The sequence below is a fragment of the Podarcis tiliguerta genome, assembly GCF_965153285.1.
Source record: "Podarcis tiliguerta genome assembly, chromosome: 3".
Taxonomy (NCBI): Eukaryota; Metazoa; Chordata; class Lepidosauria; order Squamata; family Lacertidae; genus Podarcis; species Podarcis tiliguerta.
In genome coordinates, this window is record NC_139536.1 from 55,131,545 (window position 1) to 55,153,042 (window position 21,498).

A 21,498-nucleotide genomic window follows, 5' to 3' on the forward strand; every position below is an offset into this window, starting at 1 on the left:
ACCAAAATGAACCAAGGGTAACTTCCCCATGATGAAAACACTGGGGCTTTTCCACTTAGAAAAAAATACAAGTCTGGGGTGGGAAGAGAGATCTGTTAGAGATGTGTAAAATTATGAAGTGAGCAAGATTGAAGGTTTTTCTCCCTTTCACAAAAAAAGGTAATGAATGCTGGAAGATTCTGGACAAAGGAAAGTATTTATTCACATAATGATTATCAACTATCATAGCACATAGTTAAAACAATGAAATTCACTCCCACAAGATGTGGTGATGGCAACTACTTCGGACAGTTTTAAAACAGAATAAAGCTTACTAGTAATGATGGCTGTGTACAGTGGTACCTTGGGTTAAGTACTTAATTTGTTCCGGAGGTCCGTTCTTAACCTGAAACTATTCTTAACCTGAAGCACCACTTTAGCTAATGGGGCCTCCCACTGCCAGAGCACGATTTCTGTTCTTATTCTGAAGCAAAGTTCTTAACCCGAGATAATATTTATGGGTTAGCGGAGTCTGTAACCTGAAGCGTATGTAACCTGAAGCGAATGTAACCCGAGGTACCACTGTACTACCACCAATATACCTCTGAATAAAAAATAGGGACAGCGCTGTTCTGCTTATGTCCTGCTTGCAGGCTTCCCATGAGAATCTGGTTGAGCACTATGGAACAGGATGCTGGACTAGATAGGCCTTTAGTCTGATTCAGCAGGGCTCTTATTGGGTTCTTAGCTTAAATCTCCCTTACATTATTTAGAACAAGAGGAAAAATAAGGCACTGAAATTCTGCGAATACACTTGTTTTGACATGATTGACAAGCTGTGCGCATAAATATACGTGCTTTCTAGGGATGGGCAAATGGGGGGGGGGGGACATTACAAGATTGACTTTATATTTAACTGATATTGTATCAATTTCAGGTACCGAAATTAACCTCTATTGTTTTCAATTATTACATAACTAATTAATTGTATGTAACATTCTAAAGGCAGATTTTTATGTGGGCAAAAATACAGGGGTAGAAAATCTCCCTGACATATGTTCACAATATTTTTTAACAGAATAAATGTATGCATAAATAAATAAATAAATCTGTTTGCTAAGGTTCCCAGGTTTATTATCTATTTATTGTACTTATATTCTGCCCAAATATGCAAGGTGGTTTACAATTTGAAAATATTACAATAAATGACAAACAGTCAAGGTAAAGAGTAAAGTTTGAGGGGAGGGGCAGTCTGACCAGGGTAGACCCTAGTGTTGTTTTTTGCCTGCTTCCCTTTTCTCTTCTTCTCACAGGGCTATTGGCATATATTGGCCTTGTGAGGAAAGGTGACTATTTATAAACCTGCTAGAAAGGAGGTTGTGTGAGCAATTGTGTCTCTGGCTATGTAGTCTTGAAAATCATAATATGTTTAGGATAAGGTTGCAAATTGCATGACTCAATGAAAAGGAAGAACTTCCATTAACATCTACCAATCAGAGCCCTGATATGAAAGACTTCAGCTTCTGTGCTTGCTAAAGCTTTCACTAACACAGTGGTTCTCAAACTGTGGAGTAAGCTCCCTTTGAGATCACAAGAAACCTGAAACAGACAGAATAGAATAATGACATGAATGGAATGAATGCCTCCTGTGAGAGGACCCTCCCTCATCCATTTAGTATTTGGGGAATAATATTCTCCTCCTACCCCATTCTCTCAACCAGGTTTAGGAAGAAGAACTGCTGCTTTGTTCTAATGTATTCTTCACATGTCCTGTACATGGTACACTTCTAAAGCTTAATATCCCCATTCAAAGATCTTCACATTTACTGCACATACAAAACTACACATGCTCACCTGTGAAACAAATTAACTGGTGCTGCTTCAGGTAAATTCTGAAGTGGGGTCCCAGGTTGAAAAAAATGTGTATTTCTATAAAAAACATCTCTTTTGTTTTTGCATGATAATGTTGAGTTCCATATACCTGTATTTATACTGTATTTTTATATTGTGAACCACCCTGAGATCATTGGATGAAAGGTGGTATATAAATTTAATAAAATAAAATAAATACCATTTCGAAATATAGAAAATAAAATATTCCTTTTGCCATTTTCATTTCCTTTTTTGTAACTATTTCTCCAAAGAGAAAAAATAAGCTATAGTTAGGTACATTAGGATGCAACAGCTTGCTGCTCTGCCTATATAACATTTGGCATATTTACAATTACTGCTTGGAGATCACGTACATACAAGATGTCATCAATACACCAAATAGTACACTTCATATAAATTCAGTAACAAAGTAAACTTAAGTTTCATAATGAAGTATTAGCTATTTCTCACTCAATCTCTATTTTTTCCCCATCCCACCCAATAAAAAAGGTTTCCCCTATTGTTTTAAAACTTATTGAAGTGTTATATCTCTGCAATGGGAAACTGAGGGGAATGTGATATGGTTTGCAGTCTGTTGTTCAAATAAGAAGCCTCAATGCTTCAGAAGTCCCAAGTTCTTTGGCAGGCCAAAGCAACTTTTTAGACCCCAACACAGTCACAGGTTTCACAAACTTTGCAAGTACTATATAGATATTATTCTCTAGTTCCGCTACATTGATACACTATATTGGAAGATTAAATATGGAAACTATGGAAATGGACAGACTGAAGTAATGTGCTAAATTACTTCCTTCCATCTTGCTGTTCACTTGACTGCGCAAAAATAGAATCCTGGAAGCCTAAGTAGTTACATTAGCATTAATAATTAATTCTCCTATTATTACTGCAGTTTGGAAAACAATGTAAAGGTCTCACAAAATATAATATAAAAGTCATCTTCTGGACAAACATGTCAATTGGTGTATTAGGCTGCAATACTATACACACTTACTTGGAAGTAAGTCCCAATGAGCTTAAGTCATCAACAGGATCAGGTCTCACTTCTATGCATAGGACTGTGCTTTTAATCTACTAAGAGATTTTATTTTTATTCTTTTTAAAAACCTTATATCCTACCCTTCATCCTAAAATCCAGAGCAAGTAACAATTCATACATAAAGCAATTAACAAAGAAAACAATTAAAATCACCAATGTTCTGTTTTCCTGTAATCTGTCAGTGTCCTGAAACCCAGGCATCCTTCTACATCAAAAAGCAAAGCAACAGATCTTCAGTTGGTACCTAAAGCTAAACCATGCTGGTGCCAGTCAAGCCCCTAGGGTGGCTGCAAACCACTACTGGGATACTAATTCTGTGAAGGTCCTTTGGTGGGTAAGAAACTCCAGGATGTCCTTTAAAGCTGGAACTACCAGCAGGGCCTTCCCAGTAGATCTCAAGTTCAATATGTGGAATGGAGTTTCCTCAGACAGAGTTGATAGCATGATCATTGATAGTAATATCAGAATCCACCCTGTCCCTCAAAAGATATATTGCATCTTGTAAATATATTTCGTCAGAATAAATTCCAGAGAACTCTATTGTGAGGTGGATTCACGTAACTAAATAGTGCAGAATTTACCATAGGTTTTACCGAGGAGTGACTACTTTGAAAACAATCATGAGCTCCCGCTGCTCGGTCCCTGCTCCTGCCAACCTAGCAGTTCAAAAGCACCAAAGTGGTCAAAGTGCAAGTAGATAAATAGGTACCACTCCGGCGGGAAGGCAAACAGTGTTTTCATGTGCTGCTCTGGAAGCTGTACGCCAGCTCCCTCGGCCACTAAAGCGAGATGCGCGCCGCAACCCCAGAGTCATCCGCGACTGGACCTAACGGTCAGGGGTCCCTTTACCTTTACCTTACTCCTGCAACTTTGGCCAGGAAAGGCAGCAGCAGTAATGTAGAATGTGCTTGTCCTCTACCACCACTCACTGTTTCAATGTCCTGTATTTTGAGGATCAATGGGTGAATGAGCTTATTGAGCTTAAGTCATCAAGCAGCTGGCTTTACATTATAAATCATTTTAAGAGAAAGAGCTGAAAGTAAACTTCTCTTAGATTGAGAAATACGGGAACAGAACCAGGGATTCAGATTCAACTACTGTGATGTATTATGCTGAAACTGACCTGCCAACTATTTCTTAGTTTGCATTGGCCTAAGAATGCTCCCAGAAGTTGTGAAATAATGCTTTGCATATTTTGTAGTGAAACATAGAACTATCTATTATTTGAACTTATACATTAGTGGATTTTCAATAAATTATGTTGTAGTAACTAAAGTACTGATGCTATAGACACATTAAGGGCGGTTTCAGTGTATAGTGGTACCTCCAGTTGTGGATGGGATCCGTCCCAGTGGTCAGGTCAGATCCTGAGGTTTCCGCAACCTGAGAACCAGCTTCTGCGCATGCTGAAATCCGGTCAAATACTTCCGGGTTTGCCGCTTTCACATCCTGAAGCTTACGTAACCCGAGGGGTTACGTAATCTGAGGTGCTACTATACTGAAAAGTTCTACATTTCCTAGATTAAAAAGGGTGAAATAATCTGGAAGGCAGGTCTTAATTTTGAAGCCAGGATAATACAAGTTAATACAAGTATTTCTATTCAGAGTGATATCCAACTCATACACAGAGAAGTCCCACTGAAGTGAATGAATAAGTCCAATGATCTTTGAGTATCACCTACCAAACTTAAAATCAATAACTAGACTGTTTTAAACAACATGAGAAAGATTTAGCGGGGTGGGAGAGGTAGGTAATTGCAAAGAGGAACTGATTAAACTTTTGCCAGTGCTACAGAAGTACAGGAGCAGAAGTGATGCATGCATCATTAATTACAGCAATTCCTCATTTACGCACATTTGAGACACGCACAACTGCGCACACCATAGCAAACCAGGAAGTGGCCTTTGCAAATGCAATCCTGGGAGCCTTTGCACCAACCTTTGAGGCCTGTGGGGACTTGGAGCTTGAGGAAGGAGGTTTGGAGGGAGCAACTGTGGAGGAGTTTGGTGGAGTTTTTGTTTTCTGAATGGCTTTTCAAGAGTTTCCAGAGGTTCAGAGGGTGTTTGCAGCCTTTCACAATGGTGTTCCCAATATACGCAATTTTATTTAAACATGCAGTGCATTGGAACATAAGCCCCACGTAAATGGGAAACTGCCTGTACAGTCATACCTCGGAATAAATACGCTTCAGGATAAGTATTTTTTTGTTACTTCTAGGTTGCCGTGGATCGCGTTACTTCCGGGTTTCGTCGCTCACGCAGACGGTCAAAATGATGTCATGCACATGTGCAGAAGCGGCGAAACGCGACCCGCACACACGTCTTACGTTCTGTTCAGGATGAGAATAGGGCTTCGGAACAGATCCTGTTCGCATCCCAAGGTACCACTGTATGTGTACATGCTTGCAGCATAAAATGTTTACTTTACATTTCCAGAATAAGAATAACACTATAAAAAAACTAACTTCAACAAATCAAAGATAAGCAATACTGGTAGATTTGGGGTATGTCTGCATGTGCAGGCAATGACTGATTAATGTGCGTCCAAATGATGCACAATCATGCATGGCGCCAAACCCGGAAGCAAACTGGAAATGTCACTAAACAAGTCACTAAAAGGATGTGTAACAAAGGTGGAGTGGAACGTGCTTATACACGCTGCGCTAAAACACACAGGGGCCAAGAACGGGTCCCCCCAGCACAAAATGGTCATCAACTGTACTTCTCTAAATTCCTGCTCAACTCCCAACATAAACTGTTTTTATTGTCCAGTACCTGAATTTATTCTGTGCACTTTTAAATGAAAAAGGGTATGCGTATCCCCTTTTATTTAATGTGTGATGCATATTTAAAGTCACTTAATACAAATTACAGTATTTATCCTTTAACTGAACACTACTTGTAGGTATGAAGTATGGATTTTAACCTATGTTAGAACCAGGAAAGGTAGCTATTCCAGAATAGTCAGTGCAGCACTTAAGGATATTGAAATAGCTGGAAAGAACTGAAGCCCAGTGTCCTTTTACATTCAATTTTTACCTTATCCCCTTCACACATACCCCCCCCCCAAAAAAAATAACCTGCCATCTTCCCATTCCTCCTTGGTGTTCATTTTATATTCTATTCTTCCTCCTATAACAGATTCTCTCACACACCCTTCCTTTCTATTCCTAATTTATTTTTATCTTTAAGGTTATTAATAATAAATAACTTTTAATCTCACTTTTTAATGGCTTTCAACACCTCCAACACTTTGTTAGAAGAGATGTCCCCTCCTCCAACTGATACCACTCCACCCCATTCACTCTTACTCAATATGCAAGGTGCTCCTGATGCTGGCATTGGTTCAACTAAAAGGCTATGGGGCACAGTAGGCAAGTGGGGAGGCCCCGGTCAGCCTGAGGCACTGAGGGTCACCTAAAAGTGGCCCAAGGCCCACTGCACTAGAAAGTTATGGTCTCTCATTAGTGCATGAGGCAAAATAATTTCCTTCACTACTGGCAATGTAATATGCATTCTAAGGAATGGCTCAAAATTACTGCAACTCAACCTGCTAAGTTTATATGAATCAAAAATTGGGTAGAAGCATATACCCTGGGGTATGATAGGGAATTTCCAGCATACATTCTAAAGTAGTCTGCCAGTATATATCACTTACATGGTGTTAATTAAGCACCTTAAAGTTACGTAGAAGCATAGCATACCACTTCTATGATTCCTTTGTGTGCTGCAGGGGACTGCCATCACAAACTCTCAGAATACTTGTTGCAATCCACATATACCAAAGGAAGTTCCAAAAAGACAATTCTCTTGTCTCAGTTTTACCTATGTTCTAAGAAACAGCATCCAGGCCATGGTAGGGTTTTGTAGTTAGTTGCTACTATGCCTCTCAGGTTCCCATTGAGCTTTACTGGACAAAGAAAAAAAAAATGCAGACTGGGACTGTTTAGATTGAAACCTGCTTCTCATTACAGGCACTATGATAATCAGGGACTTGGGACAGTTATCTCTATCCCAATGTGTGCATTTTTTTCTATGCAGATTAATGGCTATCTTTCATTCATTCACTCTCTTTGGAAAGCGAGGGGTAAAGTGTGGCACTTGGGTACAACCCTAAAGGTCAGGCAAAGTCTTCCAACCACCAACAACACTGGGTGGCCTGGTTACCACTGAAAGAGTCACCATGGGGGGAGCAATACCTTAGCTCCCCCATGTCGAAAGCATAGGCAGTATGTCTGATTCTTCCAATCAGCCATAAACATTGAATTAGCTTATGAAATCCATCACTGCAAGATGTGATATCCTCTAGCTTTGATGGCTTTTTAAAAGGGTTAGACAAATTAATGGAGGATAAGTTTATCAAAGGTTATGTTCAAAGACTGTGTAATAGCAGCTGCAAAAACAGGGATGAGGAACCTGTGGCCCTTCAGATGTTGTTGGGATACCATCTCCCATCAGCTCAGGCCAACTTGGACAATGGTCAGGGATTATGAGAACTGTAGTCCAATGACATCAAGAGAGTGCCTGATTTGCCACTGCAATACTAGAAAAATGGGAGTGGGCCATTTATTTGTTACTATGCATGTGGGCTTCCCAGAAAAATCTGGTTAGCTACCATTTGCAAAAAAACTCAGTGGAATCTAGATGAACCCTTAGTCTGATTCAGCTGAATGTCTAATGAGTATTATAACCAGGAGTGAAGGAGGAAATGTGCAGCCTCTTTCCCCAGAACAACCACAAACAATTACTCTGGGTTGGTAGTGGGAAAATGTTACTGGAGGCTCCATCTGGAAAAACAGAAAGAAGGAACAGGTTTGAGAAAACAGGCCTGGCCATGCCTGGCTCTGCTGGAGACACTGACCTGAACAGTGGACAGAAGTGTATGGAAGGGATGGGAGTGGAGTTTGAGAAAGAACCAGAACTTTCCATTATTTTCACTCAGTATAAAGTGCCTTTGTTAGCAGCTCATGCTTTTTTGTGCTTGAACAGGTTAAGGTGGTGTGGTATAATTGATTTTATGTGGTCTTGCGCAGGAGTAGCCAAAATGATGGTCCCAATATGTTTTGGACTACAACGCGTATCATCCTGCATACTAGCCATGCTGGCTGGGACTGAGGGCAAGTTACAGTCCACAATATCTGGACGGCACCATGTTGCCTATCCCTGGTCTAGAAGATGTCATGCAAACAACTGCATTTTAAAATGTATTATTATTGGCTAGATGTTACTTAAAATAATATATTTATGTTTCTGAATAAACATTTTCTGATTAATTCTTTCTAGACACTGGCACAGCTAATATTAAAATAGCCATATGGTTTATCTTTCTCCCAACAACTGGAATCACGTGGGTAAAATGCGTAAGTCCCTTCCTGGAACCTAAAGTACAAGAGGATTCGAAACATAGTAAATAATTTATGCTTTTTCACATAGCTTAAGAGACGCTGGTTTGACCTTCTTAGCAGGAATTTTTCTTTCTCAAGCTTGAAGCCAGCATTATTTTATCATCTTGGTCGGATACTTTGGTCACATTTCATGATTTCTGCAGTTACATTTCTGTAGCTGAATTATCTCACAGCAACAAACTGTGCGTACACTGTGAAATTTTACTTTGGAAAGGTGTCATCAGAAGACATATTTCTTTCAAGTTATTAAAACTATTTGTTCCATTTTAACTTCTTTTTTAAAACACTTTTGAAAATACCACCCTCAACAGTGAACACTGCAGGACAGCAGCTATGGAAAATTCTTCCTGGGAGTTAAAAATCTGAGACTCAAGGTCACAAAAACAAAGTCACAACCAGTTCTCAAGCTTTAGAAACACCCACACATTAGATTAGGAAAACAGCAAGCTTGAAATATTCCATCTAGAGTTTAAAATAAGTATCTAAATTGTTTTTAAATAACTTTATTGAGCTAAATCAGTGTGCTTAATAAACATGACTATTTTCTAAAAAGTAAAGAAAAATACTTATTGGAATATTGGTGGAAAAATAGCATAATGCAAGAAACCATCCTTATCCGAAACAAGAAATTTTGTCTGGAAAATTGCAAAATGTAACTCAAAAAAGTGCACAGAAAATGTGTATTAAGAGATCCTTTTTTGCTTCTCTAAGTTCTCTGTTGCTATTTGTATGTGTAACTTTAATGAGGATATTCAGTAAAATTATTTGGTTAGTTAAGGATACAGCTTATTACTTATAGGAATATCTGTAGTTCTAGAAACTGCAGGCATTTATTTACAAGTATCTCGCTACAACCAATGCATACACATTATTCATATAATATGCAACACTGAAGAATGTTCAATAACTTGTCTATTCTGAACACGTGCTGTACTTTGAAGCAGATCGATATGAGGAGGGGGCAGGATAGAGCTGGTTTTTTAAACACTTGTCAGTGCAGAAAACACCAAGGGACTAGTCCTGGGTTTCCCGTTTGTTTTCTTACTCCCACCCCTCACTTTCGGATTACACACACCTCTCACTTTCATCCTCTGAGAAAGAAAAGAGGCTACAACTGCAGCAGCCCTGGGTACCACCAAGCCCTGGCTGACTGCAGGACTGCAGTCCTGGCACAGCACAGTCCACTCCCTGCCGTCCGGCCATAGGGTGGGGTCTTTGCTCACACCAATCCGTACGTACACACAAAAGGAAAACCAAGAGGGGAGGCTGCCTTAACTCGCTCCCCCCCCCACCGCAATACCTTGCGCACAGGAGCCTAAATTAGGCGAGATGCAAAACAACCAAATACAATAAGGCGCCCCCAAAAGCGCCCAGGGAAGACGGCATGAGGTGATCTGCGGGGGGGGGGGGCGACGCCAGGCCGCGCTCCTGGGGGGCCTGGGGGCTACTCATCCGCCCTTCGCCTGCGCCAAGTACTTTTTTTTGGCCGCCCTTCTGACAGACAAAGGGAAGAGAGGAGTTTATTACTGCGGAGGTGCCGGTTGCGCAGTTCCCCGCCTCAGGAGAGCCGAGCCGAGCGGCCGCCACGCCCCACCCCGCCAAACTTCACCCCTTTTTGGGGGGTTGGAGAGGACGCGGACGGGGGGGGCGAAGGGGAGGCAGGTGCCCGCCAGCCCCTTCGCAGGTGCTTAGGTGCCCCCCTAAAGTTTGAGTTGACTGAGGCGGAGCGGCCTCAAAACACACACACCCCAGCCCCCCAAGCGCTCTCCCAGGCGCGCAGCATGGCAGCGAGGCTCGTACCTTGGCGGGATCCTCCGGCTGCTCCGGCTCGGCCCCCGCCGCCGCCGCCGCCGTGGGCGCTTCTCCCGCAGGGCTGCCGGGCTGGGACTCCTCTGCTGCAGTGGCCCCGTCCTGCGGGCTCCGCTGCTCCGCAGAGCTGCCGGCTCCCATGGCTTCGCTCTCTTCGGTGAGCGGCTGCTTCGCGACGCCGGTCTCTCACCTCCGCTGCCCAGACCCGACGCTTCCCGCCCAGGAATGATAAAAAAGAGGAGAGCAATAATGAAGCTGTCCAGGCAGCTGCGCCCTTCGCCTCAGTCTCGGCCGCTCAGCAGAGCGCTCAAGCTGCGACTGAAGGAAACCAGTAGCTTTCTGCAAACTCCTTTAGAGAGCTGGGGGGGAGGAAAGAACAAGCTCCTCTCTGGTCCTCCCGCCCGCCTCTCCCTCCTGCTCCATCACATGAGCAGAGCCTCGGACACGCCTTGCAGCATCAAACCTGGACTCGAGAAGGGGCGGGGGAAGAGAAAGAGAGAGAGACAACATCCCGCCACCTCTGACCAAGGTGGCTGCCCACACCCTGGCCTTCTTTGCCCCCTCCCCGCCACAGAGATAGTTCTTTGACTTTTCTAAGTGCCCCTTCTAAGGAAGAGTCGCCTCCCGCTCTCGCCATCGCGCTAGATTAATGGGCCTTAATTCCATTACCGAGAGAGCTGGAGGGAAAGTGGCTCTGCAGATTACGTCTCCGTGACCTTCAGCTGACGAGGCATTTTTGATGTGCTCCCCACCTCCCACCCCAGCAAAGGCAGGCGGCCGTGCCTACTGTAGTACTCGAAGCATAAATCACCAGGGACTAGAATTGCCAAACGTCCCTTATTTCAACACTTCCCATGCAGCAAAACACAGTGGAAAAATGGGAGTAGATCAAAGGTGGCCAATTTCTATTTCTCCAAGTGTTCCGTGCAGAGGCGTACCTAGGCTTCTTTGTGCTGTTGGCAAGGAGCTGTACCAGTGCCGCCGCCGCCACCGCCCTTGTCTCTTGAACCCTTGGCCAGTCACCTAAGGAGGGAGCTGAGGCGCCTGTGTGCCTCACCTGGCACACAGGCAGGCGGGCTCCGAGCCAGAGTAGAGAGACATTATTTTTGTGTGTCCCTGGGCCCGTGCCATTGGCGGCCAACTCGAACGGCAATGTAACACTACAGAAGAGACTGGCAGACCTGCAGGCCTAACTCCTATCTAGGCCCACAAGCCTGGTTTTCAGTTGATGTCCTGTGCTATCTATGTGATAGTCTACTGCTGGTTAGTGACTTGTCTAATTTATTCTTCTGGGTTTTTTTTGGGGGGGGGGATGCAAAGTGGAATAGCATTAGATCTGCTAGATTTGCCAGTAAAATAATTGCCATTAACCAGTAGCATTGCAAAGCCATGGAGACAGGCCTAACCTGAATCACTAGTATCGTATTTTGATGTTTGGAGATTTTCCAGAGATCGACAAGAAAAGTGCCGTTGCAGAAATGTAATAAAATATTGATGGCTTTTTATTTCTTCATAAGATGATACTAAATTGGCAATGACTGAACTGTCTTTCAACAAAATTGAAAACAGATATTTTGTTTACTTTGAGTTATTTTTAAAAGTCCTAGCACTTTATACCCTGCAATCCAGTACATGTGTATATGGGAGTAAGATGCACTGAATTCAGTGGGACCTAGTTTTGTGTAGACATGTACAGGATCGCATTGTAAATATGTCACATATAGTTTTCCCCAAATAATACTGAGAACTGTAGTTTCTCTCTCATGGAGCTATAATTCCCAAGACCCTTAACAAACTACAATTCCCAGGATTCTGGGACATAATAGTTGGATTTTCTCATAGCATACAGAACAGCTTACCTTTCTTTTGATATTCTTAAAGTGATAGCAATATCTGCCACTCACCCATTTTTACTAAAATGTATTTGGTCAGGGTTTTGTTTTCCAATGAAAGACTGCAGTCACAGGTCACTCCCAGCATTAGACAAAGAGAGGTGGTCACCTCAGTTGGCAGATACCAGAGACAGAGAGTGGTGGCAAAATGTTGGAGGACAAAGCTGTGCCCTTCTCTCGTTTTCTTCCCCTTGTAAGAAAATACTGATTTATATATATATGAGACTTTAGAATTCCTATAACACCCTAAGCAGGAGCTATTGAGTGTTGCCACCCCCAACGTCCCTGGATCCCCTAAGCAAGTCTGTTCCCCTTCAGTGTGATGGGAGATGCTGTACTACTGAAGTAAAGTTCACTCAACTTCCGTAAGGAAAATGGAAAGGGGGGCACCATCTCCTTTGTCTGAGGTAGTAAACTCAGCCCAAGGTGAAATGCTTTGCTAGGTGTGGGGTTGCATCTCACACAGTGTGTTATTCACATGCACTGATGCTAATAGTTACCTGCTCAAAGCCATGCAATAGTCATGACTAGACTAGACTGAGGAAGTGGTTATACAGTTATTTATTATGTAAGGAATCTGAACCCTAGAATGTATTTGTTCAAAGATGAGCCTGCAACTCTAAGCACATATGGAATAAGGTCCATTGATATTAGGGGTTTACTATCCTGAGAGTATGATTAAGTGAAAATGTAAAATATATGTGCATTGGTATATTTGTAAAAATCCATAGTTAAAGGTGCAATTTCACTTACAGCTTTGCAGAGGAACCTATCTAATTTCCCCCCAACATATTTTTCTTCCGCCAAATTTCAAAAGGTATTTACAGAGTGTTGTTAGTTCTCCTAATATCTGATTAGTGAGGTTCTGTTCAGTGTAAAGCTGACAAAAAAGAAGCCAACAAAGCAAGGTTTCAACCCCTAACGCTGCATCAGAATAAATACAGATTTCTTTTCATGCAAAACAGGTCCTTTATGCTATTTCCAATAGCTCAGGTTAAGTTACAGTGGTGAACAAAACAGAACAAGGAACATAGGATTGTGTGTCCTGATACTGAATTAATTCAGCTTCCTTTCCCATGGTGCAGTAGTTGGCTTAATACAAGTACCTAACAAATTCATAATTGCTGTTTAAGTAAAATTTCAGCACAAATACTTGACTCACTGATAAATGTTTAAAGCATTTTAAACTATATTTTAAACTATATATTAATAGTACAGTTTTTTAATCCTTATGGTTATTTACTTTGGGTTAATCCCATTCCTTTTTTCCTACATCTACCGATAAACCTCAGAGTCATTTCAACATTTATTTCTGCAGTTGTTTGTAAGACCAAACGTTCATTGTTCCAAGGTAATCATTTCAACTAATACATTTTTTACTATCAGCTTCCCACCACTCTTCACACTGTAAGAGCCAATACAGTTCCTCAGGATAGGAAATTATTATTGTAGCATTATGAAGAGGATACAGGGTGGGTTGCCATGATTTAGTGTTAAAACAGTTATTTGTTGGATAACTGATATACCGTCTTAATCCTATTAGGAAGCATGTGCCAGCAAAACAAAGTAAAGGTATTTAGAATCAGGGGTTAATGGGCAATATTTTTATTCTGTGTCTTACTCAAAACAACATGTTAAATAATTGAGGCAGTTAGAACAGGATAGTGAATTATTGATATTATTTTTTAAAATGGAGGAGAGTATGTGTAAGGTTTTCTTTAAAATCTTTGTAATGTCTAATCCTTAAGTACTCATGTATGCTATACTTTTGTTTTCACCAATCTTTGATTCACAGACTTCTCTTTTCATGGGCTATCCCACCTTACATGCATTTCTGTTAGTAGTACTTTATCCTTGAGTCCCTTTCTTTATTAACTTCCTATTTTCTTTGTGCACTAATAATGACTTTCAAAAGGTGAGAGAACAACACCATTTATAACATAAGTAATTGACTGTGTACCAACCTGGCACCTTCCAAACATATCCTAGGAACTGCAAAGCATTTCCCTGATTATGTCTCATTTTCAGTTGTGTTTGCAAGAATGTAATTATGTGTTAAAAATGAGTTCATTTTCCTGTGATGTTCCCAACACATAACAGTACCTGAATAGCTGATAAGAGTTGTAACCAATCTGACAGCTGGGAAGCAGTGTGACAATCAGTTGCAGTGGCATAGTGTGGGTTGCCAGCACCCAGGGCAGCTGGGGGGGCAGGATGGAGTATGCATGCACATTCAACTGCCTAACAGCGTCCGCATCACCCAGAAGATGGTAACTGCAGAATTAAGAAAAGTTGTTCTGTTGTCTGGAAAGGTCATTTCCCAGCTTGAATAGAGAAGCTATTTTCAACAGAGCCCAGTGATGGAAGTGCACAGCTGTATTGAGGCAGCACCGGGTGTTGAAATTTTGCACCCCGAACAATTTCCTCCCTGGACAATCAATCACCTCTGTGACTCCCCCAGGCTACACCACTGTTGCACTACTCACAAAGAAGCATCCCAATGTGCTATGAGAAGTGGCATAGTGGCATAACAACAGTTAAACAGTAGTGGAGCCTTTATATTCAACTGGTTCAAAGGTGCTTACGTATTACATTTGCTGAGGTTTAGTCCGCTGAGAAACCGGTGACACAGGGAGAGTGTTTAACAGACTGGCTTCCTGCACTGATGTCTTCTAAGATCAGACCAAGGAAATGTAACTATGGGGAACCTGTGGCCCTCCTGATATTTCTGGATTAGAGCACCAATCAGCCCCTGACCATGGGCCATTATAACTGGGGCTGATGGGAGTTGCATTACCGTAACATCTGGAAGGTTTCAGGTTCCCCACTCCAATGCAATGTATGCTATGCAACAATTGCTGGTCTTAAAAAGTAATGCCAAAGGCAGCTCTGAAACTAATGGACAAAACGTTAGCACGCAAATACATTCTTGTGCTGTTGGTTTGTTGCTACTGAACTTCCAAACAGACTTCCAAATCAATGTTTCGAAACATGGTAAAACTTAATACAAATACAACACCAATGTAAAACATCAAGGTGACACTCCATTATATATAAACACTTACCCAACCTTGTGAAGCTGTTGGAATACCACCAAGGAAAGATAAAAGCTCCTCTGCTTGAACAGATTCTTTCCCCCTGCCCACTGATGGTTTTGCTGCATTCTTAACTGCTGTTTTTCAACTGTCACAACTATGCACTAGAATGTTGGCAAAGTCCAATTGAAGCTCACTTTTAAGGGGAGCCTATAGCTATAGAAATAATAACAGGGTATGTAAAATCAATACCCTTACCATAGACAAGGGTATATTTCTAATTCCTCTATACCCCCCATTTAGCACCTAGGTATGTGTTTGTCCGCGGGTGGCACTGTGGGTTAAACCACAGAGCCTACGACTTGCTGATCAGAAGGTTGGCGGTTCGAATCCCCGTGACGGGGTGAGCTTCCGTTGCTTGGTCCCTGCTCCTGCCCACCTAGCAGTTCGAAAGCGCATCAAAGTGCAAGTAGATAAATAGGTACCGCTCCAGCGGGAAGGTAAACGGTGTTTCCGTGCGCTGCTCTGGTTCTCCAGTAGCAGCTTAGTCATCCTGGCCACATGACCCAGAAGCTGTACGCCGGCTCCCTCGGCCAATAAAGCGAGATGAGCGCTGCAACCCTAGAGTCAGTCACGAATGGACCTAATTGTCAGCGGTCCCTTTACCTTTACTTATGTGTTTGTCAGCCACAATCATCCTTACCTCACTAATTCATTGGTGGAGGGGGGGGGGCTAGTTGTCAGACACAGTTTTGCTGCTTTAACACCATTGTTGTTGTTGTTGTTGTTGTTTTCTATACTACCCGTCAATCAAGAATCACATGGCTATAATGATATTTCTGTGAATGAAGTTTCTTCCTGTTTGGGGTGATAAAATTAACCACACATTGTGATCTTCTGCCTCATCTAATAAGAGGTTTCTGTGGGCTAGAGAAGTAGGAGGGAAAGGTAGTCTTTCTCTTTTTCAACTTCCTTGTATCTCAGTGTTATGCTATGCCAACCTCAGATTGTATTAACAATAAACCTTTGATGACAGAATAATAAAACATGTTTACATCAAGGAAGATGTTTAGATAGACTGACTAGGGATTCAAACTAGTCATGCTTTAGTCCCTCTGAAATCAATGTGACTTAAGTTAGTCAATTTATCCCTTTGATTTAAATGAGGCTAAAACATACTGTACCTAATTTAGTCTGGAACCAGTCTCCATCTGCCTGTCTCTTGTCTGTTTGCGCACTTTAGGGACCGTTCATGGGTATAAAGAGATATGAAGGTGTGGTTTGGGAAAATGTTACCTTTCTGATCTGATCATAGAGAGATGCCTTTACAAGATTTGTTTACCTTGCTCAGCTGCCTGTACTTAGTATCAGATTAAAACGTTGCTGTATTTTACTGCTTTTATGAATTTTAAGTGGTATGTTATTTTATCTGCATGCTGGAAACCACTTTGAGGTCACAGTGTGACCAAAAGCAGTCTATAACACAATCATTCAATCTCATTGAAACAACTGGAAATGCAGTTTTTTGCCCTTTATTCAGCATTACAAGATACTTAATTTTGCAGTCTGCTTCTCCACGTACTGTCTGTCTATTCTGTACAAATGTCTATTCAAAGAAGTAGGTCTTTGAATATAAATGGCTAGGAGACAAGCAGGGAAGGAGGGACGAAGCCTTCATGTCCTACATACCCCAAAGCATCTGGCTGCAGAATGCTGGATGTTAAATATGCTAACCTCTGTGTATTTTTATAGGTTTATAGTATATGTGCTGCCAAAGTGAGCCTCAGGGTGTTGGACTAGATGGGTCTTTGGTCTCATCCAGGAGGCCATCCTAATACCTTTATGTGTTTAGCTTACTCCGAAACGATTTCAAGATGATTCCTGAATGTTTTGTTAAATAAATTAAAACAAAAACAAGAAAAATGTGATTAGAGGCAAAACTTGGTAATTTAATGCTTCTCAACAAGCAAGAAGATTCAAATGTGGATGGAAGGAAAGGAGGGAAGCAAGTTTTGCTGCTCAGGGCAACAAAAAACATTGAACTGATACTGATCACTGTATACCATTAGTAAAAAGGTAAAGGGACCCCTGACCATTAGGTCCAGACTCTGGGGTTGTGGCGCTCATCTGACTTTATTGGCCGAGGGAGCCGGCATACAGCTTCCGGGTCATGTGGCCAGCAGGACTAATCAGCTTCTGGCAAACCAGAGCAGCGCACGGAAATGCTGTTTACCTTCCCGCCGGAGCGGTGCCTATTTATCTACTTGCACTTTGACGTGCTTTCGAACTGCTAGGTTGGCAGGAGCTGGGACCGAGCAACGGGAGCTCACCCCATTGCAGGGATTCGAACCGCCGACCTTCTGATCGGCAAGTCCTAGGCTCTGTGGTTTAACCCACAGCGCCATCCGCATCCCATTATATATCCCACTATATATCACTCCATTAGGAGTGAACAAATAAGCCTTAAAGTGTTTGGGGTTTTTTTAATTAGATGTATACATGTTTTGAGAACTATTGTCATTAATAGAAAATCAAGACCTTCCCATTCAAGCTAAGATTTTTTTAAAGCAAGAGAATCACACAAGGAATCACTGGAGCATACTTCTGAGTAGATGTCTCACATTGCATATTTACGATATTTAAAATGGTGATACTGAGCATTAATCATAGATCAGATATCTTGTAGATGTTGTTTAGCACATCAGTGTTATACTTTTGATTATTAAATAATTGAATACTTGATGGCAACTGGACTTCTCTGAGGCCACAGTGTACACAAATAGTATGCCAGATTGTTGTGATGATTGGTAGTATCTGAGACATCAAAATTAAAGGCATATCACGGGACACTCAAAGTGCCAGTGCAGTGAATGAGAGGACTTAGCATTGAGCAAACTACCGTAATCACTGGAATCCTGTAAAGCTTATGCGACATTGTGGCACTATATAAATATCAAGGTTTTTCCCCCCATATATATAAAAAAGTGTCATGGAGTTAATCTTTTAAATACTAAGAAGACTCACTCCTTTTACAAACAGTTTTAAATAGCAAATACATTAATGGGTCAGCCCAGTGAGTGCTCTTTAACACGTCACTTTTGTTTTAAAAGGCACTCTCACAACTGTTGTTATTTTTACAGCCAAGTGAATGGCCCATATGTCAAGCGATACTTGGTAAGAGTTAAAGCAGGAAAAAGTATATGAGCAAGAATACTTCCTTGGCTGACCTGCCAGCTTCTATTTTACTGTTTTTGGACTTGAATTTCTCAGCAAGATCAAAATTGATTAGGAGCTGCTTTCATGTCTGATAAAATTATTGAACTGGGGGTGTTTTCCGAACTTCTCAGAAACAGTCAATACATCTGTTTTTCAAGCAAAAGTCAAATGGTATATTCACTAAGATTTGCACAATTGGGTCATCTTCCTTTAATAACTCTTCTTTTATTTTTCTGTTTTGTAAGATACACTGCAGATTCAAAAGCCATAGCCAATAATAGTCTTAATTGCAAGCAGAGGGTGGAAGACCATATGATCTTCTCATGATCTCTAGAATTCTTTTTCTATGCTAATTTTTATAATTGTTTGTTACCCATAAACCAGGCTTCAAGCCCAGCAACAGACTAATGTGCAGTCAGGTACTTTGAAGGTTCGGATTTCCTTGTGCTCTGAGCCCAATTAATATGCGTCGAGAACTGCTTGCTGGAAGGCATGTTTTCTGTAGGTATCCAACAGCTGCAAAAAAGAAACAAAGCTACTAACAGAACAAGGAATTTAAAAAAAACAATATTTTGCTCTTGAATAGGAGCTTCAATATGAAGACCTCAAAGTTCCTTTAGGAATAAATGTCTGGTTAAACTGAAATACAGAGAAGTTTACTGACTTGCCAAAGTTCAGAAGGGTGATTTCCACAGGGCATGAAACATTACCAAAACCTACATGTACAAATTCTAGTCTTACCATACCAGCCTCAGCAAGAATTAGGGCTTTCTTGGTGGTTGCCCCGGGTTGTGGAACAGCATAATATGGAACATGCATCACAGCAGAACCATAGCAGCACTTAGAAGGAAATTAAAGATATATTATTTTCAGGAATATTTTAGGAATTGATGGGGGGGGGGTTGTATTGGACGTAATTGATGCAGAACTGCATTCGTACTACATAATGTTCTGCAATACTTTTAGTATTCTAGACACTGTTGTAAGCTGCTTTGATCACAGGATAGACAGAAGAAGAATATGATAAATGAATGAATGAATAAAACCTGATGGGGTTGATGAAATAATTCTCCTAACTTCAAGAACAAAACCGCCCTTTCTTTGATCATAGATCAATAAATGTGGAGGAGTGATACAGCCAGCTAGGGACATAAGAAGCTGCCTTATACTGACAACTGGTCCATCCAGCTCAGTACTGTCAACACTGACTCTATAGTCTCTACACTGCTCTCTATAGTCTCTCCCAGCCCTACCTGAAAATGCCAGAATGTGGACCTGGGACTTTCTGCATGCAAGAGCCACTGCGCTTCCCTAGTTGGTCCTGTGCTTGTAATCACTACCTTGGATTAAAAGCCCACTTCTAGAAATCTACTCTTTCATCACCTGTTTATGAATAGAAAATGGTGGTTTAAAACTCCATCTCATAGTAACGAGTGTGCAGAAAGTGATTTTGATGGATGCAAGAGCATTTATCCAGTGTAACAAAAAGGAGGAAAACCTCGGTGAAAGATTCCATAGCTGACAGATGACATCTGCATAGTTATCAACTTGAGAAGAAATAGATTTTAAAAGATTCAAGAACTTGAACAGCAAAGAAAGACAATAGGCATTTGAAAGAGCGAAAGAGCAAAGGGAAGAAGAACAGAGAACAACTGAGATGAGATAAATGAGGGGGAGATGGTAACAGAGAGAACATCACAAGGGGTAAGGCTGAGCTGATGCACAAGGAATGAAAACAAGGAAGAATATGTAATTTTGCAAGTGTACAGCAATTAATATGCAGCAATTTGTTTAGCAAAATTGAGCCATAAGCAAACTTAAGAGCTTTTACTTAGTCTGCTGTTTAGCTTGTTTACTGCATGGCTGAAATTTCTAGTCCCAGGCCAGACTGTTCTGGGTCATCAAATTAAAGACATCAGATTCTTGTAATGTGGGTGAACATGTGTTAAAAGGCAGCAGGAGGAAAAATAACAAGAATCATATTTTTCATTTATAGAGGCTAATACAGCATTTTAGAGCATGCTTCATGTATGTACCTCAGTAATGCTTCTCAGCCCTTTTCTGAGTATTATTATCACATGTTGCAGATAGAGTACTGAGCCACAAAATCTAGCCTAAGACTGCAATCCTATAAAGCATGGGTGGCTAACATTTTTTGACTTGAGGGCCACACTGAATCATAGAATCATAGAGTTGGAAGAGACCACAAGGGCCATCGAGTCCAACCCCCTGCCAAGCAGGAAACACCATCAGAGCACTCCTGACATATGGTTGTCAAGCCTCTGCTTAAAGACCTCCAAAGAAGGAGACTCCACCACACTCCTTGGCAGCAAAGTTGGCCATCCCTTCAATGGTTGTATGCTAAAGTGTGTGCATGCACTTGGAACATATACATATATGAACTGTATATTTATTTATTTATTTTTTAAAAAAGAATGTTCTGAACAAGATAGTATTTCAAATTGTAACTCTCCTTGGTTTCAGGAACAGTGAAAGTAGGTCAATGCCAGGTACTTTTTTATTGCTTAAGTACAGTAGGAAGGAGATTCAACAAAGCTTTCCAAGGCAGGAGACTGAAGTGCAACACAGTCAAACAATGACATCCCAGGCTAGGGACATTACATCATATGAACAAACACACAGTGGTCAACAAAAGAGGTTTAAAGACTGTGTCAAGGCAAATCTAAAAAAATGTAGTATAAACACTGACAACTGGGAAACACTGGCCTGCGAGCGCTCAAGTTGGAGAACAGCCTTTACCAAAGGTGTCATGGGCTTTGAAGACACTCGAACTCAGGACGCAAGGGAGAAACGTGCTAAGAGGAAGGCACGCTTGGCAAATCCACACCGTGATCAATTCCTACCCGGAAACCAATGTCCCCACTGTGGAAGGACGTGTGGATCCAGAATTGGCCTCCACTGTCACTTACGGACTCATTGTTAAATCCGTGTTCATTGAAGACAATCTTACTCAGCTACGAGTGATCGCTGAAGAAGAAGAAGAAGAAGAAGAAGAAGAAGAAGAAGGATACATTGCCCATTAGCTTCCCAGTGGCTCCTATTCATGGATGCTGGCATGTACCACGCCGCAAATCTCTGAAGATGTGCCTCAGAATCCCAAGTTTCCTTTATTAAATTATCCTGTATTGCAGTTTTCCTGAATTGTCTGTTACTTTCACTAAATCAGGAAGACATTTCAGAATTTTCTCTTTCTTTATCCTACAACAAATATA

General features: G+C 41.4%; 1 protein-coding gene and 1 long non-coding RNA gene across 4 annotated transcripts in view; one reads left to right on the forward strand and one right to left on the reverse strand.

Annotated features, from left to right (window-relative positions):
- AKAP12 (A-kinase anchoring protein 12) overlaps positions 1 to 15,360 on the reverse strand; it is a 65,841-nt gene extending 50,481 nt beyond the window's left edge. For 2 of the 3 annotated variants that reach the window (XM_083434716.1, XM_083434715.1), the window contains exon 1: positions 10,114 to 10,801. In XM_083434716.1, coding sequence (XP_083290842.1) covers positions 10,114 to 10,263 — 150 coding nt within the window. In that variant the 5' untranslated portion in view covers positions 10,264 to 10,801. Of the gene's footprint in view, positions 1 to 10,113; positions 10,802 to 15,079 lie in introns of those variants that run through there. The other variant, XM_083434718.1, reaches the window with a different exon arrangement.
- Positions 10,623 to 21,498, forward strand: part of LOC310675037 — a 67,344-nt gene continuing 56,468 nt past the window's right edge. Inside the window, exon 1 of the long non-coding RNA XR_014509865.1 lies at positions 10,623 to 11,385. This is a non-coding gene — a long non-coding RNA (uncharacterized lncRNA). The remainder of the gene's footprint in view (positions 11,386 to 21,498) is intronic.